This window comes from Nansenia antarctica (assembly GCF_963989245.1).
Source record: "Nansenia antarctica genome assembly, chromosome: 2".
In the NCBI taxonomy this organism is placed as follows: domain Eukaryota; kingdom Metazoa; phylum Chordata; class Actinopteri; order Argentiniformes; family Microstomatidae; genus Nansenia; species Nansenia antarctica.
The window spans coordinates 60,045,651-60,065,998 of NC_137675.1; the positions used below are offsets into that span (position 1 = coordinate 60,045,651).

The 20,348-nt window shown below is 48.4% G+C and overlaps 1 protein-coding gene across 1 annotated transcript; it reads left to right on the forward strand.

Annotated features, from left to right (window-relative positions):
- Positions 1–876: 876 nt before the first annotated feature.
- Positions 877–19,264, forward strand: LOC308150374 (separin-like; the record flags this gene model as incomplete). Its single annotated transcript, XM_080523214.1, has 31 exons — positions 877–891; positions 2,344–2,646; positions 2,756–3,505; positions 3,940–4,038; positions 4,219–4,330; positions 4,434–4,558; positions 5,084–5,277; positions 5,937–6,179; positions 6,302–6,446; positions 6,570–6,729; positions 7,558–7,700; positions 8,133–8,267; positions 9,057–9,182; positions 9,647–9,821; positions 10,403–10,528; positions 10,990–11,146; positions 11,413–11,522; positions 11,624–12,466; positions 12,510–12,781; positions 13,445–13,799; positions 14,240–14,453; positions 14,731–14,936; positions 15,764–15,891; positions 16,089–16,211; positions 16,440–16,589; positions 17,024–17,191; positions 17,460–17,564; positions 17,610–17,617; positions 17,862–17,945; positions 18,415–18,579; positions 19,063–19,264. 31 exons carry the CDS (start codon positions 877–879, stop codon positions 19,262–19,264), a joined length of 6,141 nt encoding a protein of 2,046 aa, XP_080379340.1.
- Between the last annotated feature and the right edge of the window lie 1,084 nt (positions 19,265–20,348).

Here is a 20,348-nt window from a genome sequence, read left to right on the forward strand (position 1 = left end):
GCTTTGTCAGGAACAAGATAAACCTCAGATAACAAAACTGTTTTAGTACTATTTTTTACTTGTATCCAAATACGATGATCAGATCACAATCCCATCACAGTATACTGTGCCCACAGTGACCACATTTCTATCTCTCTTTGCTGTATTTAATAGGCTATATGCACTTTCTGTGGCCAGATTGTGTCTAGACTGGATGTGAGAGAATGTGAGAGCTGAACAACAATAACCGGCATATTCCTAGAATTTGAATCAAATGAGTTTCAACCATGAGGGGTGTCATACAGAGTAATCTTGGCCCTTTACTGTGGCCCAACAAGTGCCTTGAAACTCACTTGATATGTGTACTAGAAGTGTTGCCGAGTGAATAGACACTTGAGTTGAGAAAGACGGGTGTTTTATGTCTGAACAAAGTCAAATGAAAGCTTTGCTCAAGAAAGACATTATCAAAATCACACCACATTACTGCGTCTCCTGAAACTGCAATGAAAAGATTGGCAGCTCTTTCAAAACATATGAAACCCTACAGGTATGCAAAACAGAAAGGGTTTCACTTAAATTTCCTTTGAAAGAAAATTCCTCCCTGAGCATCCCTTCACTGCAGTTCTTAGTGATTGTTATTATATCTCTTTCTTCTCCATCCTATGCAGAATAATATTTTTTCTGAATGTCACCATATCTCAGTGATAAATCTGCTCACATTCCTTTGTATGCAACTTTATCAACCTATTAGCTGCATCACTGACGCTCCAGGTTTGGTTCTCAGTGTGCATCCCTGTTTGCCCAATTTTATATTCATTTGACTCTGCCACTGTTGTCAGATGGGTTCATTTCCGTTGGGTTACTGGCATTTTGTCAAGCATACATTTCCCAGAAACTATGGAAAGTGGGAAGGTCAGACATTAAACACATTGTTGATTGGTTTCCTTATAGGAATTAAATGAAAAGTCCCTAAGCAAACATACTGTTAGGAATAGCTAGACTAGACAGGTTCAGTATAGAGCGCAGTTCAAACAGTACATTATCACATTTCACAATCCGCACCTGTGTTAGTGGGCAGTTATGACTAGGACCCAGGGCGGAAGTGGCGATGACGAAATGTTATGTGAGTGTGGGGGTTGGTGTGAAGGCCGCCACTGAAGGTTGGTGTGAAGGCCGGTTGGTGTGACAGGGTTCGACAGTGCGACTGTTTTGGTCGCATTTGTGAGTGAATATATTTCTGTGCGACTTGGAAATACATTCAATCGCACCAGTGTGACCCTGTCATGCGCAGTCAATCTTATGTTCGTTAATAAGATCACAGCGCATCTAAACCAATGCAATCCTTTGAAAACAGAAAAAAAAAAAACAGACACGTGACCCGCAAGCACAACAAGCTCGCATTTACATTTGAAAATCCTGTCAGAAAAAGACCGCTGTTAAAATGAATCCGATTACGGCATACTTTAGCAAGGCTAATGTTAGCACCGTTCCAGACAGAGAGGAGGTAGAGGGGGGTAGTGGAGTCAACATTACAGCTGGAGACGAGAGTGACGAAGAAAACATATATATCCTCCAGTAGGTCCAGGCACGAGCGGCCCCGGGGCGACTTCCTCGACACCCTGGCCACCGAGGTCACCTCGTTCAGCAGCACCAGATGCACAAACAGGAGAGACACTCGACCGAACATCGTTGAGCACTTGAATGCGTCGCAGCCCAAAACCCACAAAAATGTCGACAACTATGTAATTTACAGAAGAAGAAAAAACACGAATCAAGAAAATATATTAATTTTTCGTCTCAGTTGTATATTAAAGTTGTATCCGAGTTCCCTCCCATTTTGGCGTTGCGTAAAAATGTTTGACTTTCTCCGCTGTGCGTAAAAGACTTTCCTATTCAGAGGTAAAGTAAATCAAACAGTAAATGGAGGCTAGACCATGCTGCTTTTAAAGCCATACCAACACTTTTCTTTAAATATGTTATGATTATGATAATTTGTTGTCGTCATACGAAAATTGCGCAATTTTCATTGTGCTACTGAAATTCTTGGTGTGCTACTAAATTTTTTGACATGGTAGCACAGTGCTACCTGGGGAAAAGGTAAGCGTCAAACCCTGTCCAAAGGAGACCAGTCTGCTACATGAAGAGTTGGAGGTGAGTGATGTTATTATTATTATTATTTAAACATTAAATATGTTATTTAGCTAAACGTTACTCCTCTGTAGCAGCTGACGTTGGGACAATCATGAATGTATCATTCAAAACTATAGCTAACGTTTCTAGATTCGTTTATGTTTTGGCTTTAGATATTCATGTAGTCGGCCTTGCCATGTAGGCTACTACACCGTAACTGTATTTTCATTACAGAATTTCGTGAGGGCTGGACCTGGGCGACAAGGTCAAAAGTTGTGTGACCGGGTTATCCGAGCCTGTAACCATCAACTGGAAGTGGGACCCCCGGACAGTGACCACGTCACACGTCTGATCCAGCTGGTGGAGTTTGCCCTCTCCGGGTATGACCTTTCCGGGGAGTTTAAGGCTCAGAGCAGTCCTCTGTACATGGAGAAAATCATCTTACACATACTGAGGAAACTGAGCTCTCTGGGAGTGCACCGTCCGTTTAGCCACCTGGGAACCCTGCTCTACCAAAGGATTGCTCCAGCTCCACAGGTAAAAGGAGCAGAAGTACTTGCTTTTTAAATGTAGGATAGTATAATGCATCGAGTTTTTACTGTGTACACCTGCTCAATCTGTTGTGTAGTTGACTGTGTCTTCATAGACCGGGGACTTCCGTGTTGTGGTGCAGGAATGCTTTACCGTGCTGTGGAATGGACTGTCAGGAGTCCAAGACAACACCCCCCTAAACCCTAGGGACAAGCTCCGTTGCCAGATGCAGTCCCTGGGCTTCCTGCTGCTGCTTGACAGGGGGAGTCCACTTCCTCTCTCGAGCTCCAAAGTACCCATGTACACAAATAGCGCCCTGGCCCAGTACGAGAAGAGCTGTGGGACTCTGACGGAGGAGGACGCTTCCTTCCTCCTACAGGAGACACACAGTCACCTCCTGGCCCATTGGACTGGGGGACAAGGCGGGGAAGGGGACAGGGAGCTCTCGGAGCAACCCTGCCTCTCTACGCTCTGTGAGGTGGTGCTGATGAACTCCAATCTCCTCTGTAAGGCAGGCTGCTGGGGTCTGGCCTCAGGACTGATGGACGGTGTTATGGGTAGGGTCAAGGGGTGTACTAACGGACTCAGGCAAGCTCTGGTGTTGGGCAGGCGGGCAGTAGACGTACATCGCTCCCTGAGCTCAGGAGAGGATTGTCGGCTGGCGTTCACAGACTGTGCATGGGACCTCAGGTCTCTCCCTGCTGCCTTAGAGGACCCGGTGGCCCATGCTGTCCTGTACGGATGCGGGATGGTGGTGTGGGCAGTGGAGGCAGGCAAGAGCAAGGGTCTGAGTGGAGCAGGCCTGCTCGCCTTGCTCTTCTTTCTGCAGGAGTACCATCGATTACTACAGAAGAGATCACAGAAGGTTGGTGACATTTATCATTGTCAGGCGTGCAGACTTGTCATCTTTCTGCTAAATTAGCCGTTTTTACGTCTAAGTCTCATCCAAGTCACATGATGCGTGAGCTAACTAATCTTCCTGTCTGCTAAACTCTGCTGCTGTTGAAATAACTTTTAGCTTCAGGCAGCTAGGTACAATTCCAGACAGCGTGGATAACAGTCAGAGTAAACTGTTTTCCAAGTAATTATGAGGGTGTTATGGTCAGGGCTGCCGCTACTTACACGGTTAGACCATTGATACATTTTCTTTGTTTTCAGGCAAAAATAAAAAAGTGTCACCTTTTTGGGCCATCCCCAATTTGCACCCCTGATTGTATCATGATAAAATGCTGTAGTGGAAGAATTTCCAATGTTCTCACAGAAACATGTCGGGTGGGTGTGTATGTCGCTCTTTAACAGGATTTGGCGCCGCTGCCCGAGAGCCAAATTCAGAAGCAGCTGTGTTTCAGCATGTGCCGGGGCTTTGTGTTTGCCTTTGAGAGCCTGTTTGCTTCGAAGGTAAGAAGGCTCCCAGCTCTCACCCAAATGAGTTTTTATCCTCTTTGGAATTCTACTTCAGTTCAGGCCATTGGATCATGGCCCTAGTTTATAAAGTTGTTGGTAATTGTTTAGTCAGCATTCACATTTATTTGAGCTCAAATTGTTAATTTGAATGAAAATGCTGTTGTTTTGTTTCAGCTGGAGAAGAGGGAGACACTAGACAGAGTACTGCTGTATTGCAATGCCACAGCAGGCCGGATGATGACTGAAGTCCGCAAACTGCCCAGTGACGACATGCTCGTCCAAGCAGGTAACTGACCGATTGTGGCATCTCATTTAATCTGGTTCAGCCCCAGCATGTTAATACCAGATGGCTGATGTGTCTGTGTGTGTGTCTGCCGTCCTCTCTATAGTCACAGCAGTGAATAGGCTGGCATGTGCTCTTTACAACCGCCGGCTGTACGACCAGGCCTTCACTCTGTTGGAGATCCTGTGCCAGGACCTACGGAAGAACTGCCCAGCCTCTCTGTCTGATAAGGTGATACCTACCCCCTTTAAACATGTTCATTTGTTAGTAGATTATCTTCATTTTTTTATATATACTGTATATGTTTTTAGGGCATTTCTGCTTTATTGGGATAGAGATTGACAGGAAAGATGGGTTGGAGAGAGGAGGGATGACATGCAGGATAGGTCGATGGCCAGAATCGAACCAGGGACCCTGCGATTACGCTGCATGCACCTTAGTGAGCTACTACACTGCTTAGGCGTCTCTAAACATGTTAATTTGTTAGTAGATTTGAGTGGATGCCTCATTTCCGTGGGTGGATAGGTTTCGATGTGAAAGTCATTGATACTTTGGGAAAGAGCTACTGTACATGAATTCAATCGGATGTTGTTGTTTTTTTGTTGTATTGTTTGTTTTTTTAAATATGTTTTTTGGGCATTTCTGCTTTAATGGGATAGACAGTAGAGATTGACAGGGAGAGAGAGAGCATATCAGAGAGAGGCGCCCCTCCATTCAGATATTGTTCATCAACACATTTGGTGTGTCTTTCTCCAGTTGAGCTGGGCCTTCATGATGGCGGTGCAGAGCTCTCGCTGGAGCGGTCAGCTGGAGCGTGCCTTGGACTGGGTCATCCTGTGGCTGCAGGCCCTGGGTGACCGGGTCACGGGTCACATGACGGAGCCCGTCTCTCTGTGGGTCAAAATCAAGGTGGATGCCGTTCAGGCCGGTCAGGAGGACACACGCCTCAGGTATTGGTTACTAGTAGGGATCCACTGTTCACAAGGCTTCTGTTGTTGTCAAGTGTCTGTGTGTTGTCAAGGAGGTACATTTTTCATCTTGTCTCCTTTATTCTTCTCTTGAGTTTCTATTAATGACTTGAACTGTTTGTGGTTGTAACTTGCCCTGTGGTGTTCGCTTAAATACTTCATCATCCCTCCAGTACTTCTAAATTCCTCCTCCAGTAAAGGTTATATTTTTACTGGAGCGGCTGTGGCGCAGGAGGTAGGTTGGCAGATCGGCGGTTCGAGCCCCGGCTGGCCACATGTCGAAGTGTCCTTGGGCAAGACACTGAACCCCAAATTGCTCCCAGTGAGCGGGCGGGCGCCTTGCATGGTAGCTTACCGCCATTGGTGTGTGAATGCGTGTGTGAATAGGTGAATGAGAGGCCGTTGTAAAGCGCTTTGGATAAAGGCGCTATATAAGTGCAGTCCATTTACCATTTAATGTTACGCATACAGAGCGACTGATTGGAGTAACTCTCCCCTGTCATGTTGTTGAACATTCTTTCGTTTTTGTTACTTAACGTTGACATTTGTATCTGAATGCCAATGTTGAGGAACCAAAGCCAGAAGAATTTTACTCTTGTGTACTTGTACATTGAGATGTAATAAAAGCCATTCTGAATCAGGACTCTGCGCGACGGTTTTGGGTGTAACGTCCCAGACGAGGGCGTGATGCTCTGTCTCCTCGAGGAGGAGCTACGCGTCTACAGGGAGGTGTCAGGAGACACCACCGAGGAGCGCTTCAACACACTCTGTGACCTGCTGGACATCTGCCACGAGAGCAGCTCCCACACACACCTGCGTGCTGTCTACCTGTGTGAGATGGCCCAGGTGGTGTGTTTCCAGGACTTCAGCGAACAGACAGACTGGTAGGATTTACCTTGAACTGTAGAGTGAACGATTTACAGAACACACAAACATGGCCCACGTAAGTGCCTTCTTTTTATATAAAAAAATAAAAAAATAATAATAATTCTTTGCAACTGTGCAGCTCGGCAGTTGATTTTACCCAAGAGGCCCTGCGCTTGCTGGAGGAGGAGCAAGAGACCAGTAAGAATGCTGATAGGCTCAAGGATGACAAGGCCCACGCCTCTTTGTGGCTCTACATCTGCACCCTGGAGAAGACCGTACAGGAGGTCGGTGCTCCCTAGTTTGAGTATCAGGAGTTGAACATTTTCCCCTTTTCCTTCTTTATGTGTCTTTATGGACATTTAAGCCTTAAAACTGACCGTTGGGATTTCTTCCTGGCCCTTTTCTAGGCCATCGAGACAGAGAAGAAGTTGCAGGATGTGAGTGAGCGGGCCGGGGGCGACGCCGTTCCTGTGAGCAGCAACGACCTGGACTACGAGGACAAGCAGAAGCAACAGGACAGTCACCTGGTGTACGAGGGGCTCGGCTTCGACTTGGCGGCAGAGAGCAGTAAAGAATTACATTTACATCTTTGGCATTTAGCAGACGTCTTATTCCAAAGCGACTTACAACAAATACATTCGACTGTCTATGTGAGTCATCTATCCACCAGTCATAGCAGGAACAAGTAATCTATGTTCAGGCCTGGAGCCATTGGCAGTCGGCTAGAAGAAGTGATTTTTTGGGGGGACATAGGAGAAACAGTATGGGGGCGGGTAGCAGATGTCTCAGGAGAAACAGTATGGGGGCGGGTAGTAGATGTCTCAGGAGAAACAGTATGGTGGGGGGTAGTAGATGTCTCAGGAGGGACAGTATGGTGGGGGGTAGTAGATGTCTCAGGAGGGACAGTATGGGCGGGTAGTAGATCTCTCCGGGGGGACAGTTAAGGTGTAGCCTGAAGAGATGGGTCTAGTCTCTGGCGGAAGATGGGGAGGAATCCTGTAACAGCATCAGCCTTGTGTGTGTCAGACCTCAGTTAGGATGTCTGTCAGCCTGTTGTTTACAGGGGTGGCCAGCCCTGGTCCTGCTAGACCATCGTATTTCAAAACGTTTAATCTAGATCTGGACAATGCAAGTTTTTGCTATCCAGGATCAGATCTATCTGGCCGATTTTGAGTAGTACGGGGGGGGGGGAAATCAGCCAGCTTGATCTGATCTTGGTTAGCAAAAAAGAATCTGGATCATTCTGATTCTCCAGATTTGAAAAATTCGAAATACTCGACCCTGAAGATTCAAATAATCACCTCAATTGCCGCCTCCCCGGTTAGAATCCACCAGACCTGGGTTGACCTGGGTTGACCTGGGTTGACCTGGGTGTTTGTCTGTCTGTCTCCTCAGAGCGGAGCCAGCCTCTGGACAGGGCGCTGAGAGAGTGGTCCTCTCTGCTGCAGAAGCGTAAAGATCTACCTTCAGTCAGGAACCCCAAACAGACCTGTTCCTCCATCGCCCTCACCGCTGCTCTCTACAAACTCATGGGCAAGGTAAGAGACTTATCAGTTAGTGTTAGTCTTCAACTGCCCTTTGGCACATTCAGATCTGAAAGGGATCTGATAGTTTTGAGCAGAAGGGTTTATGGCTCCATCTTGCCTTTTGACGGGTAGGGGTTATGAAGACAAAGGCACATTTATTTGTATACCACATAATCATACAAATTAATCTAGACTCGTAATGCTTTACAAAAAACATGAGCTAACATAATTAAAACGTGAAAAAAAAATCAGCTTTAAAACGATTCATAAAAAACAAATCAATCGGTTAAAAAAGCCTTGCTTAACTCTTTAAAAAATACACTCAATTAAAAGCCGAACAGAACATAAAAGTCTTCAGCATATTTTTAAAGGATATAGATCCAATGTGCGTCCGTTACTAGACTGCATCATGTCAACTCTTCACTTCACCTCTCCTCATCCTAGCCTCTGCAGGCTCTTGAGAGTTACCAGCTGGCCATCGGCCTCTCCCGTTGCCTTGGCGATGCCCAAGGCTGTGCCACCTCCCTGTGCCACTCTGCCAGACTGCTTCTCGACCTGGGTGCCCCTGGACCAGCACAGGTAACTCACCTGCTGATAGGGTTGAGGCTTCACATAAGCTTCACAGACGCATGACATCTAAGGCCGCATCTACACTTGACACTTCAATCCAATCCTTTTGTCATCCGAACAGGATGATCACATACTACTTTATGATAACTGTACACAGGGCTCCCATGGGTCCTTGAAATCCTTGAAAGTTTGTGAATTTCAGAGAAAAAAAAATCTATTTGAAAATAGACATGGGTCTATAAAGTGCTTGAATTTCTCTCAAAAAAATTACTTTACACATATTTCACAATATATTGTTTTGCTGTGCTGGGGTAGAGAAGGTTAGTTAGAGAATCTAGTGTTCAAGCCTCTACATTCAAAAGCCTCTCTTTTTAATTGTTGTCTGTGAGCGGATAGTTCCTATTATATAAATTCTCATCTAGATCTGTCTCAAACTATGCCGTGTTGGGTCCTTGAATTTGAGGAAATTGAGTCTTGAAAGTCCTTGAAAGGTGCTTGAATTTGATGTTTCAGAAGGTGTGGGAACCCTGTGTACAGGTCTAGATGATGCACAAGAGTCGCATTGTGTTGACATTGTGGCCCGATTGTGTTTTGGCATCCGGCTGACCACCATTTTTTGTGTTTGTAATACCAGGTGAGGACACATGTTGTGATCTGATCGTCATGTTTGTATATCAGAAGTCTGGTTTTAAATGTCAAGTGTAGACGAGGCCTAAACAAACGGGTGAAACCCTATTCAGCTACATCACGTAAGCTAAATGTTGTGTTTTATCTTGACCTTTTGATTGGCTGTTTCAGAGCCAACTGGAGGAAGCAGAGCAGTGTCTGACCTCTGACTCCATCAGCTCCACCACTGAGGGACCCTCTTCTCTCTCTATGACGGCCAAACTGCTGAGGGCTCAGCTCTGTTACAGCACAGGACAGGTAACACACACACACACACACACACACACACACACACACACACACACACACACAAGCTTGTGACAGTGATACACACTCGCACAGACAGACACAACAGAGGAAGCTCACTAGGCCGTAGCAGATTGACTGACATTTTTCGTCATTTAGACGCTTTTATTCAAATCAGTTAATTTTATCTCCAATTACAGGGACATTCTCCCTGGAGTAATTTAGGGCTAAGTGCCTTACTCAAGGCCACACTAGAGAGTGGTGTTCCCAGGTGGGATTGGAACTCATGACCTTCTGATCACCAGTCCAACTCACTATCCACTAGGTCAGGCCAACGCTAGCCGATGTCGGTACCACCCAATATAAACGACAAAGGGATCGTACAAGTAGCCATTGCTCTCTCACCCTCACCATCTCTTGTTTCCTTTTCTCCTCCTCCTCCTCTCAAACTCTCCTGTACCTCTTCATGTCTCCAGGTGGAGCTTGGGGTGCCTTACCTGTGTGAGGTGCTGAATGAGTTGGGCCGAGAGCAGAGGTACTCTAAGAGCTGGTACCTGCATCGTGCCCGAACCCTCCAGACCAGCAGTGCCTACTTGAGTCTGGACACGGGCACGCTGCCACAAGGCCTACGGCAACAGATCACCCAGCATGGTCAGCAGCACCCTAGATTTCAAATTGTATTTGTATTTCTATAATAATAAAAAAACTGCTTTATTGGGATAGAGACGGTAGAGATTGACAGGAAAGATGGGTGAGAGAGAAGAGGGGTGACATGCAGGATATGTCGACGGTCGGAATCGAACCAGGGACCCTGCGATTACACGGCTGACGCCTTAGTGTGCTACGCCACCAAGCGGCCCTTTACGTTTACATCTGAACCGTTTAGCAGACGCTTTTATACCAAAACAGCTTATAATTAAACATTACAGGGACAGTCTCCCTGGAGTAATTTAGGGCTAAGTGCCATACTCAAGGGCACACTAGTGGTGGTGTTCCCAGGTGGGATTTTAATAATACTATCTACATGTATAGTATCATATCTGTATTTAGCTTGCAGGGTGGCCCCATTACTAATGGTCATTAGTGATCATATGCCGTCTGTTGCTTTATTAAATCTATGATGATATGATGATATGACAGGTATGAGAATGAGGTGTTTTGGTTGCATTGCTGTTTTGATGGTGTGTGTGTGTGTGTGTGTGCGTGCGTGTGTGTGTGTGTGTGTGCTCCAGGACTGAAGACTGCAGACACTTCCCTCACTGTGAGTCTGAAGCTGCTCGCCAGTCTGCTGGTGGCGCTGGTGGGGAAAGACTTGTACGGAGCGAACTGTAACATCGAAGCACGCTTCGTTAACCAAGGTAGGGCCGGGCTGGCATACCGTCCACCACATGTACTGTAGTTCATAGACTGCGGCATCGACTGGCTAAGTCGTCTCATGAAGCTTCATTGACCATGGTTTGGGTGTTCCCCCCCACTCCACGTAGAATACGTGTCTATAAACCTCTTGAATGTGGCTCAAGGGAAATCCTCACTCTTGTACCCCATTTTTAAAACAGTGGTAAGATGTGCCTACCTTTTATACGATACTCCTTTAGGCCCGTCCGTCTGCAAGTCGTGCTGAGGTTAATTTGGTTGTCAGTCTGTTCTATTGACCTGCTCCCTCTGCCCCCCCCCCCCCGGTGATAACCTGGTGTTGTGTGTCAGTCTGTCCTCTTGACCCGTTCCCTCTGACCTCTGACCCCCCCCCCCCTCCTGCAGGTGATAACCTGGTGTTGTGTGTCAGTCTGTCCTGTTGACCTCTGACCCCCCCCCCCTGCAGGTGAGAACCTGCTGATGAAGTGCCTGGTGATGTCAGAGCTGCTGAGCTGCTCGCTGAAGATGGTGGCTGTGAGGAGCAGCACCGGGGCCGTAGATGAGGCCAGGCACCAGTGTCTGGATGCCCTCAAACTGGCCACCAAGCTGCAGGCTCTTAGCCAGTACGTGTGTGTGTGTGTGTGTGTGTGTGTGTGTGTGTGTGTGTGTGTGTGTGTGTGTGTGTGTGTGTGTGTGTGTGTGTGTGTGGGTGTGTGTCTGTGTCTCTCAGCAATACTAGTTGTATAAACATCTTTCTTTTTCTTTTAGTATGCTGAACATTTATTTACATTTTTGAGCAACAATTTTCTGCATTTTCAATCTTGGAACAAGAATTGGAAAAAACATGCTTTTGGCTTCTGAAACTCTGAGTGTCTTTGTCCTTGTGTAGATGTGCGGAGCTGCTGGTGCTGAAGGCCGAGTTGGAGCTGATGAAGGGCAAGAGGGTGGAGAGTGCACTGGACCTGGACAGAGTCTTTAACCTTCTGGAACTCTGCATGGGTTAGTCAACTTCACCCTAGTAGTGCCTCTTACTGTTGGAAACTCTTCGAGTCCTGTGGCCAACGATGCTAACAACGTTTTTGCTCTCTTTAACCTCTTAGATTTTTCTAATCAGGAGAAGAAGGTCGAGGTGAAGATCAAACCGAGGAAAGGCCGTCCGTGGCGGAAGCCCGATGCCCCCATCCCCAGCCCTGTGGAGGACTCCAAGAGCTTCCTGACCACCAGGTGGCTCCCTAAGGAGCCCGTGGAGAGGAAGGACCCGGCCAGCTCCCCGCCGCTCAAAGCTCGGCCCCAGTGCTGGCCCTCCTCCCTGGACCACAGGACCGACTGCCAGTGCCCCTGCTGCTCCGAGCCCAGCCTGGGCCGGGTCACCGTACGCTGGGCGACCGCACAGGCCGACCTGGCCCTCCAGCTGGGCCCGGCGGAAGCCGGCGCCAGCCGCAAGCTCCACCTGGCCACCTTGCCCCGCTGCAAGAGCGTCACCGCCAAACTGGCCGTCAGACTGTCCGGGCTCTTCCCCGGTGTTGTTTCCGGCCCTGCGAACCGCTTCCCCAAACCAGCCTTGCTGCAGGACGTGGTGGGCAGTGTTTACCTGCGCATGGCGCTGGCCGGGCTGGAGCTACAGCTGGACAAGGGCCACGGGCCGTGGAAGATCCTGGAGGCCGGCCTGGCGTTCGTGACCGCCAAGCCCTCTCCGGACCTGGGGCCCCTGAGGGCGGGCCTGCTGGCGGCCAAAGCCCTGGCCGCATGTCTGGCCCTGGCGGCCCAGAGGGACTGCTCCCCGGAGGAGCTCTTCTCTGCCGCCTGGACTTGGAACGCACCCAAAGGGGACGTGGAGACGCACCACATCAAGGCCAAACCGCTGCCTCTCCCAGCCTCGGCCAGGAAGACGAGGAAGGAAGACCCGGCGGCTGTCGCCGCCGAAAGACGCCAAGACGCCCAGAGTCCCCAAGAACAAAGTGACGTTCTCCTTGTCCTCCATCAAAGCAAGTGGCAAGTGTCTGGCCCCGCCCATGACACCGGTGATGGTGAAACCCTCCCAGGCCAGATCTGGAGGGAGGGAGCTCAGCTCGTTTTACTTCAGCACGGAGGTGCCCACGGTGGCCTGCACCCCTGTCCAGCGGGCCAGAGCACCGAGAGGAGGAGCGAAGGCGGCGCCCAAGCTGGCGTTCCAGGTTTATGAAGAGGCGTCACCATCTCAGGAGAAACCCCAGCCTGTCCCTGCAGCCCCCAAGAAGACAAACAAGTCTCGCTTCAAGGTACGCCAGGGCCCAGTCGTTCAAAACGTACAATCTGGATCAGAATGATCCCGCTTATTTTTTTTTGCTATCCAGGATAAATGGTAAATGGACTGACTTATATAGCGCCTTATTCCAAAGCACTTTACAATGACCTCTCATTCACCCATTCACACACCAATGGCGGCATGCTACCATGCAAGGCGCCGTCCCGCTCATTTGGAGCAATTTGGGGTTCAGTGTCTTGCCCAAGGACACTTCGACATGTGGCCAGCTGGGGCTCGAACTGCCGATCTGCCAACCTTGCGATCATTAGACGCCGGCTCTACCTATTAGACGCCGGCTCTACCTCCTGAGCCACAGCCGCCCCAGCCATTTTGAGTCATTTCAGCCAGCTTGATCTGATCCTGGATCACAAAAAAGAATCTGCATCATTCTGATCCAGATTAAACGTTTTTTAACAACTGGGCCCAGGAGGTCAAATTATTTTAGGGCTTTCATAATCCATCGTCTTATATGATCTTTAGAGAGGCCTGATCATAAAGACTTGTACTACTATCATATTTGTATATGTCGGTCTGTTTTGTGCATCTTGAAATTAATTGGTATGGTGGAGTGTTAGAATCACTAGCAAACTGCCACGGGTATTGCAGCACGGTTCTGACCTTTTGTCTCCTGGCCTAGGTGCAATTCAGTGACGAGAGTGACGCAGAGGCCGACCCCCAAGAGAAGGGGCTCAAAGAGAAGAAACCGGCGGCCTCAAAAAAGCCGACCGCCTCCACCAGAACGACCCGCGTCCGCAAGCAGCCAGCGGCACCGGAGCCGCCTGCGGAGAAGAAGTCCCTTCCCAAGAGGCAGGGCAGGCGCAAGGTTAGCACAGCGGTCCCCCACTCCACCTCTTCTGAGGTGGAGGTGGTGGAGGTGGTGCCGGCCCCAGCCAGGAGAGGAGGCAGACCCAGGAGACAGCAGGCTGCCGGAGAGAGAGACTGTTTGTCTGAGCTCAGGAGCGGAGGCCCCCTTCACTCCAACGCCGTGCCAGGTGAGCGTCACGAGTCTGAGGCCCTGCTCTGTCACTAGTCGAGGCTTTTAAAAAACTAGCTAAAACAGATATTTTCTCCCTGGCCTTTGACCTGAGGTGAGCCTGCCTCCCGACACTGCACTTTTTGCACTTTTATTTCTGCACTTGTATTTGTATCGCACCATGTTTTTAGATTTTATCTATTTTATCTGTTTTATATCTGTATTTTATCTTGTTTTTTTCTTTTACCAGCACTTTGGGCGGCTGTTTGTCATTGTAAAATTGTGCTATATAAATAAACGTTACTTACTTACTTAGTCTTCCATGGTGTGCATCTGAGAGCTCTGTTGAGAGATTTGAGACATAAGAGATTTTGTTTGAATCTGAGTGATCTGTATAGACAAGACAGGCGAGTAACAGCCCCCCCCCTCCCTCTTTCTCTTTCCTTTCCTTCCACATAGATGGTCTTTCTCTGGAGGTGGTGCAGTCTTTGCTGCGTTCTGCCTGGTTGGCCCTTCAGCATTTCCCCCCGCCCAGCCTCTACCCCAGCCTCTGTACCCTGCTGGCCCTCTTGCTGGGGCAACAGGACCCGGTCACCACGGCGATGCTCCATGCCCAGTCCGTGGGTGTCACTACCCAGCATGACATGATCCGACATCTCTCAAATCGCCTCAGGTCAGTCACCCATATTCTCTTTCCTAAGTCCAAATCAGCCCCTTCCCCCCCCTGGGATTGGCAATGATCAATAGTGCCATGGAAGTTGCCTTCCAAAACAATCGATTCAACCTAGCCTATCAGATCTACACAAGGGGCTAGGGGGTAGATCAGGAGATGAGCATCTCTCTTTGATCCTATTTCTTCCTCCTTTTGTTTTTGTGTTTATTGTAGTATTGTTTTTAAGTCGTTCCGTCAGAGAAGATCCAGTGACCTTGTTGCTGTGTTCCTTCTGTAGGAAGCTGAAGAAGAACGCCAGCAAGCTGAAAGACAAACTGGGTTCTCTGAGTCTGGACGACCCCCCTGCCCGGACCGGGACGGTCCCTCTGGAGCAGAGACTAGCTCAGCTGGAGAACATCTTCGCCTTTCCTACCGCAGACCCCTCCGCCTTCCCACAGCACCACTGCCAACAGTTCATCCAACAAATAAACAACCTCCCTAAAGGTACAGTACATAGGGTTCCCACGGGTCCTTGAAATCCTTGAATGTTTGTGAATTTGAGAAAAAAAATCAAGGCCGTAAAAGTTTTTGAAAATCGACATGGGTCATTGGAAGTGCTTGAATTCCCCTCTCTCTCTCTCTCTCTCTCTCTCTCTCTCTCTCTCTCTCTCTCTCTCTCTCTCTCTCTCTCTCTCTCTGTCTCTCTCTAAAATAAAAATATAGGTAACATGTAGAAGGGAATAAAACAACCATACTAGTTACTACGGTTAATTAGTTAGCTAGATTTTAAACCGACATAACGCCGCTAGATTTGAAAACCGTTCATGGTCATTCCTATTATATACATTCTCATCTAGATCAAACTATACCGTGGTGGGCCCTTGAATTTGAAGGAACTGAGTCTTGAAAGTCCTTGAAAGGTGCTTGAATTTGATGTTTCAGAGGGTGTGGGAACCCTGAGAACAGCTCAAGGGTTTTACATCAAGACCCATCTCTTCAGGCTATGCACCTTATGTCAGTTATTCTGCCTAAAATGTCAGTTATTCTGCCTAAAAAGTATGTGCTAGGTCTTAAAAATGAGATCCTGCAAGGAAATCAGTCCGACCACATCTATTTACGCAGAACATAATGAAGCTATATGGTGTCGCGAATAGGTCTAAAATTATATTCTAAGAGGTCTATAAAAAGGTCTAAAAAGATCTTACATTTGACTTGTTGGAACTTGTAGGAACCCTGAATAAAGCTTATTAACACCCAGGAGCAAACTGTCAGTGAATGCGAGTTGTGTTTTGGTGGTTTACAGCATGGTGACCTGACTTCTCTCTCTGTAGGGGTGACGGTGTGTCTGCTCTCGGTGGCCAGGGTGCAGCCAGGGGAGATTGGGGACACCCTCCTGCTGTCCCGTCTGGAGAGGGGCTCCTCTCCTGTCACCGTCTGCATCCACACCGCCCAGCGGCAGGTGAGGAACTCACACACACACACACACACACACACACACACACACTCACTCACTCACTCACTGACTCACACACACAGACACATGTCTATTACATGTGTATTACACCGTTGATTGTTGCTTGATACCTATGCGTGCGCGCACACACATATACTGTACATATACTGACTGTCTGTCTGTCTGTCTGTGTCTCTGTGTAGCACACTTTAAGCTGGCTGCTTCAGGAGTTTGACAGTATCCAGAAGCAGGTGAAGGTGGTGAGCTCTGAGTCGGAGAAGACCCAGTGGTGGGGAGGACGCTGGGCACTGGACAGTCGCGTTGAGGTAAGGGCAGGGGCGGGCGGTCACTCTGCTGGGTGCGGGCAGGCATGGATGAGCAAGTTGGTCGGGAGAGAGTCGGGCTTAACCCGTACATCTAGAGGGCGATGCTTAACAAGCAAGTGGATGCATGTCTAACGGTTGTTCCTCATGTGGGTGTTTTTGATTTGCCCCTAAATCTTGTCTCCCTCTCTTGTCGTCGTCGTCCCCCCACCCCTTGTTTTCCTGTCTTAGAAATTGTGTGAGAAGATGGAGGCATTGCTGGGCTGCTGGCGGGGGCTTCTTTGGCCCCTGACCTCTGACCCCAAGCTCATCACCCAGGCCAAGCACCTCCACAAGACCTTCACTGCCTGGGGAGTGCAGACCTCTGAAGAGATGCTCAAGGTGTGTGCCCCTCCCTCTCAGAAAAGGATGTGAAAGGAAGGGAGTCTTAATGGACATATCGCCACGCGATATAAGCCACGACCCAAAATAGAAATTGTCCAATCATATCACAGCAAAAGTCACTACAGGCAGAAAACTCGGACAAACAACTTGCTAATATCTGATGGTGAAAAGCTTCTAGACTAAATATTCTTGTCATCTTTTAAAAAAACATGTCTATTACTTGCTGTGGCAGAAATCTGAAATTTGCCAACTCCCGCCATTGTAAGTCATTGAATGTCATTCAGTCACGGTCAGTCAGTCACTGTCAGTGAAGCGTTGTTTGTTTTTCCGAGTTTTCAAAGGGGGCGTGGCTTAGCGATAGGTCCATTGATCCGAGTACACGGTCTCTCTGTTGACTAACAGGCGGTTCTCGTTAACCCTGTGTGTTCCAGGCTTTGCTGTCGGCCTCTCCTCTCCTCTCCCTGGGAGACGTGCGATGGTTCGCCCAGGGACTGTGTCCGGAGCAGGCGGAGGAGTGTGTGGTGCTGCTGCGGGCGGCCGTGTCGGCGCTGCGAGAGAGGGCGGAGCCACAGGGACATGTGGTGCTCATCCTGGACAAGGTTAGTGGTGGGAGGGGGGGTCACATAATCTCAGTTATCCCTCATAAACATGCATGTGTTTATGAGGGATCGCACACACCCACACACACACACACTTTTCCCATCTCTCCGCAACTCTGTCACTCAAATGTGCACCACGATGTCAACATACCCTGCGGACAACAAAGCACAGTGTGGTAGTTTGTGTGACGTACTACTATGCTTTTTTTAGTTGTTCACGTATTGCAAGCGCTGTGATGTAATATCTATCATGTTTTCTCCTCCGCAGTACCTCCAGAAGCTTCCGTGGGAGACCATCTCCTGCCTCAGTTCCCGTGCCGTGACCCGCATGCCCTCTCTGTCCTCCCTACTGGGCCACTGTGCCCTGAGAACTGTGAGATGAAGCACTGTTTGAATCGGCACATTGGGGCGCGGTCAGTTAGCCTGGTCAGTTAGCTTGGTCAGTTAGCCTGGTCAGTTAGCTGGGTGCGGGCAGGCATGGATGAGCAAGTTGGTCGGGAGAGAGTCGGGCTTAACCCGTCCATCTAGAGGGCGATGCTTACAAGCAAACTAACAAATCAGTAACAGTTAACTAACAGTCAGATGCATGCAGCAAATTATTACTTTTTTTTTTTAATCAAAAAAAAAAAAAAAAAAAACTTCCTTCCTTCACTCCCTTTTCCTTCTCAAGTGGGTATGCTTGGCAAGGTGTGAGTGGGGCTGCTCCCGACACTGACCATCTGCAGGAAGCTGTCACTACTAAAGATCTCTACATGTGAGTAGGGAAATGTCACAATTGAGTTGACTGGAACTTACTTCTGTTTGGAAATGTCTGCTGCAGCTCCTCTGTGTGGTATTTCAAAATGTTTAATCTCTCTTTCTTTTGCAATCCCGGATCAGATCTAGTATCTGGCAGGTTTTGAGTTGTATTGGGGAAATCAGCCAGCTCGATCTGATCCTGTATCGCAAAAGAAACATCTGAACTATCATTCTGAGCTCGTTTGACATTTTTTAAATACTGGGGCCCAGGTGTTCAAAACTTTTAATCTGGATCAGAATGACCCCGACTCTTTCGAGCTGGCTGATTTCCCCTATACGACTCAAAATCAGCCAGATAGATCTGATCCTGCATCAGAGAAAAGAATCGGGGTCATTCTGACCCAGATTAAAAGTTTTGAACAACCGGGCCCAGAGGTTGCCCAGTCTTTCCTGTGTTGCTCACGTGCCGCTCTCTGTTGCCGTAGTTACGTGGGCCACGGAGCAGGGGCACGCTTCCTCGACAGACAGAAGATCCTGCAGGAGGAGATGAGGGCCGCCTGTATGCTGTTTGGCTGCAGCAGTGCTGCTCTGGCTGTGCGTGGGGAGCTGGAGGGGTCTGGCATCATCCTCAACTACCTAATGGCAGGCTGGTAAGACTCGACAGACAGGCTAAACCCAGGGACGCATGCACGAATACACAGCGTTTCCTTGTCTCTGTACTCTGCCAATTAAATTGAATCTAAAGGGGAATCCTTTTACAGTATTCTATACACACATCATGCAGGGTTCCCACTGGTCCTTGAAATCCTTGAAAGTGTGTGAATTTGAGAAAAAGAAATCAAGGTCTTCAAAGTTTTTGAAAATAGACATGGGGTCATTGAAAGTGCTTGAATTCCCCTCTCTAGTTCTGTCTCAAACTATGCCGTGTTGGGTCCTTGAATTTGAGGGAATTGAGTCTTGAATGTCCTTGAAAGGTGCTGTTTCATAATGTGTGGGAACCCTGATAATTCTACTTTAGTGCCCAATCTGCCCATACAAGGTACTGAAATAAAAAAACTGAGTGCGTGATCAGTTGCTGTGTGCGTGTCTGTGAACCGGATGTTTTAGCGTGTCCCGTCTGCTCTGCCCTGTAGCCCGTTGGTTCTGGGGAACCTGTGGGACGTTACGGACGTGGACATGGACCGCTTCACCATTGCCCTGCTGCAGTCCTGGATGTCTGCAGGCCCTGGGGCCGCTCTCCTGGACCACATGGACTCCTCCCGCCAGGCCACCCAACTCAAATACATCATAGGAGCTGCGCCTGTGGTCTACGGCCTCCCCGTACACTTGCGATAGGACGAGGAGACGCACCGTTAATATAGTTGTTTTAAGCAAAAATGACACGTGTTGTTATGCACTGTTGTATAAAAAAACGATTGAATAAAAATATATGAAAAAAAAAAAAGAGCAACAATGATTTAGGCAACCCACTGTAGATTTTAAAGTCTGTAATGGGAGCCATCACTGCAGCACACTTGAATACGTTGTCGGTTGCTGCCAACATCTTTAGTGCGAGAAGTCCACCAAACGCCTGTTGAAAAAAAGATGAATCATGCACATGAATATAATTCACGGGATGATATAGCATTTTAACCCCCTACAGTAAGAGTGTGAGCTTAGTTAAGTCAGCAGGATAGCATGTGTACTGCACTGACAACCACAATCCTCAATTTTTGTCAAACAAAATGTGTACCTCTGATCCTCTTTCTCAATGCTCTCTCTGATTGGTGGTGGGGGTGTTGGGAGGGGAGGGGAAGGGGGGGGTGGGGGGCATAGGCTACAGAGGGACACACAAAAGGTTAGATGTTTTGATGCACTCCCTCCTTGTCCCCTGCCTTTGAGTGACGAGTGACGACCGGTATACCAACACACTGTAGCAACTGACGTTAAAAACGCCACACAGTACCTTTCCATATAGCCGCACAGTACCTTTCCATATAGCCGCACAGTACCTTTCCATATAGCCGCACAGTACCTTTCCATATAGCGCAATCCTCCTGCGGTCAATATAGGGCAGCTCCATCAACCACCTACAACAAAGAACGCATTCATCTTTCGTTGTGCTTTTTACACTCTTTACGGATGGATTGAATGGTGAAAATGGGTTTTCTGCTGCGAAAAAGCACCACAGTGAAACAGGATTTGAGCTGCTCAAATGTTCCGTTTCTGTTAAGCTTGCAGTAATGTTCAGATGTGTCAACCCTTTCCACAACTGGTCTGCAGCCAGGCAGTAAAAGCATCATCGTTAACACTGTAACTCACTCTGCCGCGCTCAGCTGGTCTTTCACTTTCTGGGAGGTCAGTTTCCTGGGGTCAAGGTTCAGGGACTTCGGGCCTCGTGCCCTCCCACTCCTACTCTCCACCCATGCCACAGCCACTC